This window comes from Calidris pugnax, unplaced genomic scaffold, assembly GCF_001431845.1.
Source record: "Calidris pugnax isolate Ruff unplaced genomic scaffold, ASM143184v1 scaffold1, whole genome shotgun sequence".
NCBI classification, from domain to species: Eukaryota; Metazoa; Chordata; class Aves; order Charadriiformes; family Scolopacidae; genus Calidris; species Calidris pugnax.
The window spans coordinates 5108057-5111851 of NW_015090800.1; the positions used below are offsets into that span (position 1 = coordinate 5108057).

At 52.4% G+C, this 3795-nt stretch overlaps 1 protein-coding gene across 1 annotated transcript; it reads left to right on the plus strand.

Annotated features, from left to right (window-relative positions):
• The first annotated feature begins 35 nt into the window (after nt 1–35).
• On the plus strand, nt 36–3184 carry FBXL14 (F-box and leucine-rich repeat protein 14). Its single transcript, XM_014937528.1, has one exon. The coding sequence runs from the start codon at nt 92–94 to the stop codon at nt 1292–1294; it is 1203 nt and encodes a 400-aa protein (XP_014793014.1). The 5' UTR covers nt 36–91; the 3' UTR covers nt 1295–3184.
• The last annotated feature ends 611 nt before the right edge of the window (nt 3185–3795 follow it).

The window sequence follows — 3795 nt, forward strand, 5'->3', positions numbered from 1 at the left end:
AAGGCGGGCGGGCCCCGAGCGGAAGCGGGCCGGGCCCCGGCGGCGAGGAGGAGCGGCGGCGCCGGCGGGGGCGGCCGGGGGCGGGCGTGCGATGGAAACGCACATCTCGTGCCTGTTCCCCGAGCTGCTGGCCATGATCTTCGGGTACCTGGAGGTGCGGGACAAGGGCCGGGCGGCGCAGGTGTGCACGGCCTGGCGGGACGCCGCCTACCACCGCTCGGTCTGGCGGGGCGTGGAGGCCAAGCTGCACCTGCGCCGCGCCAACCCCTCGCTCTTCCCCAGCCTGGCGGCGCGGGGCATCCGGCGGGTGCAGATCCTGTCGCTGCGGCGCAGCCTGAGCTACGTGATCCAGGGCATGGCGGACATCGAGAGCCTCAACCTCAGCGGCTGCTACAACCTCACCGACAACGGGCTGGGCCACGCCTTCGTGGCGGAGATCAGCTCCCTGCGCTCGCTCAACCTGAGCCTCTGCAAGCAGATCACGGACAGCAGCCTGGGCCGCATTGCCCAGTACCTCAAGGGCCTGGAGGTGCTGGAGCTGGGGGGCTGCAGCAACATCACCAACACCGGCCTCCTCCTCATCGCCTGGGGGCTGCAACGCCTCAAGAGCCTCAACCTGCGCTCCTGCCGGCACCTCTCCGACGTGGGCATCGGGCACCTGGCGGGCATGACGCGCAGCGCGGCCGAGGGCTGCCTGGGCCTGGAGCAGCTCACGCTGCAGGACTGCCAGAAGCTCAGCGACCTCTCGCTCAAGCACCTGGCCCGCGGGCTGGGCCGCCTGCGCCAGCTCAACCTCAGCTTCTGCGGGGGCATCTCGGACGCGGGGCTGCTGCACCTGTCGCACATGAGCAGCCTGCGCAGCCTCAACCTGCGCTCCTGCGACAACATCAGCGACACGGGCATCATGCACCTGGCCATGGGCAGCCTGCGGCTGTCCGGCCTCGACGTCTCCTTCTGCGACAAGGTGGGGGACCAGAGCCTAGCCTATATCGCACAGGGCCTGGACGGGCTGCGCTCCCTCTCCCTCTGCTCCTGCCACATTAGCGACGAGGGCATCAACCGCATGGTGCGGCAGATGCACGGGCTCCGCACCCTCAACATTGGCCAGTGCGTCCGCATCACCGACAAGGGCCTGGAGCTCATCGCCGAACACCTCAGCCAGCTGACGGGCATCGATCTCTACGGCTGCACCCGCATTACCAAGCGGGGCTTGGAGCGCATCACCCAGCTGCCCTGCCTCAAGGTGCTCAACCTGGGACTTTGGGAAATGACTGAGAGTGAGAAGGTCAGGTGAGAGGAGGGGGGCATCCCGAGACCTCCATCTCCTCTGGAGGGACTCACTGACTGACTGACTGACTGCTGCAATGGAGGAGAGAAAGAGAGAGAGAGGGGCACGCACAGAGCCATGCTACCCACGCACCCTGGCACCAGAGGGAGGAACATAAGAGGATATCCTCAACCCTTCTGTGCTGCCTACCTACCCTTGCTCTGGAGGAGGAGGAGAAGGAAGGGAGGGCAGGAGGAGAGAAAGAAAGCACCTATCCTGTTTCCAGGTCATGCCTCCAGCTCCATGCTGGGGAGACAGAGCTCCCCCTTCCCCAACAGCATCCTTCCCTGCAGAAGAGGTAGAAGCCCACACTCTTATGCACTGGGGCTAGAGACACCCCTCTTTATCCCCACTCCCCGATTCCATCCCCTTGTGCACTAAGGATGGATAAAGACAGACCCTTGCTCTGCCATGTATTCAGAATAGATTATTTTTGGTTTATATAAAGGAGAGTGGGAATGGAGATGGGAACAAACGATAACAACAGCAGAAAAGGCTTCCTAGCTACACTTATGTACCCGGCCACCCAGTCATCCTGGGCTGGGCACAGACACAGCTTTTGGTAAAATAACCATTCCACCTCTGCGCTTGCCCCTCCCCTGTCAACTGGGAATTGTGACAGAAATACTGCTCCCTAGGTACATTGATTATTATTTTTTTTTTTTTTTAAATCTGTTTTCAATCTCCAGTTCCATGTTATTCTCTGCTGTGGGTGGAAACAACCTCCCACTATTCCAGTTCTCCACTGCACTGAGACTAGGGATAGCTCCAGCCTCTCCTTTTGTCAGTATGTTTCCCTGTCACCCTGCACTATGGTTAATGGAAAAGCCTAGGCATTCCATTCTTTCTCCCCATCTCTCTACTGGAGATGAAGATACCATTTCCTCCTTGTGTCTCTGTGGGGACGGGACACAGACCCCCAGTCTCTTAAGCCTTCCCTGCACTGGGGGACACGGAGAGTTACCGAGACCTGTCTTCCCTTTCATCATTCTCTCTTTTTCTCCCCTCCTTCTTGGCAACACGGATAGACATATCCAGCTACATATCCATTCCTCTTTGGTTGGGGGTGAGCGGGTAGAAGGGGTGGCTACCTCCCCTCTACCCAGGGGACTTGAGGAAGAATCTCCAGCTTCATTTCTGCTTCATTTGAGATACTGTGACCTGTTTTTATTTTGAAATGCATAAAAAAAATTACTGCTACAAAAACAGCCTCTTACTCTCCCATCTATCTCTTGCTTACGCCCTGTAACTGATCCCCAGTTTTCCTCACTCATTCTCCTCTTTACAGTATTCATTTTCTTACATGGTTTTATTTTTAAAGACATTTGAAGTTGCTGTTCTTGTGGATTTTTAAGTACATTTTTTTTCTGCTGAATATATTCTATATATATAAATATATATATGATGTCTGGCTACCTCGTTTTAATTTGTTATTTTTTTTTTTTTCCTCCTCAAAAGCCCTGGAATTCTTACAGGAAAGAGATTTTGAGACTGAAACATTTTTGTGCCTAGACTGGAATAACGCCCCTTGGGTTTGTTCTTCTTTTCCTCCACGCCTCTCCCTCCGTCCCCCTTTTTTTTTTTTAATTTTTGTTTTGTTTTTTAAGCCTACCCTATTGTGTCCCACCTTCACATTCTGGTTGTGCCTCTCCCTCCCTCCCTCTTCACTGGGGACCGGGGACCCAAACTGTGCTTTTGCATTTTTACTCTTCTAGCACAAACGTGTAACACGTGAGAATCCACACTGAGGATTGGGCTACTGTTAACAGAAATGTGTAAAATGCAAGTTCGTTTTAAAAAAAAAAAAAAATAAATAAAATTATATATAGATATATGCAAATGCCTTCCCCTCCCAAATCACCTACAAAAGGTCACCATGCGAGGCTTCCTGCTTGTAGGTGGAGAGGAGCAGAGCTGGCCTGCAGGCCCCGAGGCTGCATTGTGAAGGGGAGGAGACTGAAGTTCATCTGTCTTATCTCTGTTCTGTCAATAAAATGGAGCTGGGTCTTTAGATTATTTTTTTTTTTAATTATTATTTTAAAGAGGAAGAGTAAGTTTGTTTTTTGGTTTGTTTGTTTTTTTTTTTTTTATATATAGATATATGCAAATGCCTTCCCCTCCCAAATCACCTACAAAAGGTCACCATGCGAGGCTTCCTGCTTGTAGGTGGAGAGGAGCAGAGCTGGCCTGCAGGCCCCGAGGCTGCATTGTGAAGGGGAGGAGACTGAAGTTCATCTGTCTTATCTCTGTTCTGTCAATAAAATGGAGCTGGGTCTTTAGATTATTTTTTTTTTTAATTATTATTTTAAAGAGGAAGAGTAAGTTTGTTTTTTGGTTTGTTTGTTTTTTTTTTTTTTAAAGGAAAATATCTTGGCTTTTTTTTTTTTTCTCATCTGTTCAAAATCTCAAATCCTCCACAATAACAGGCCAGACCACGGAGTTAACGCAAACCCAGAGACCCCCCCCCC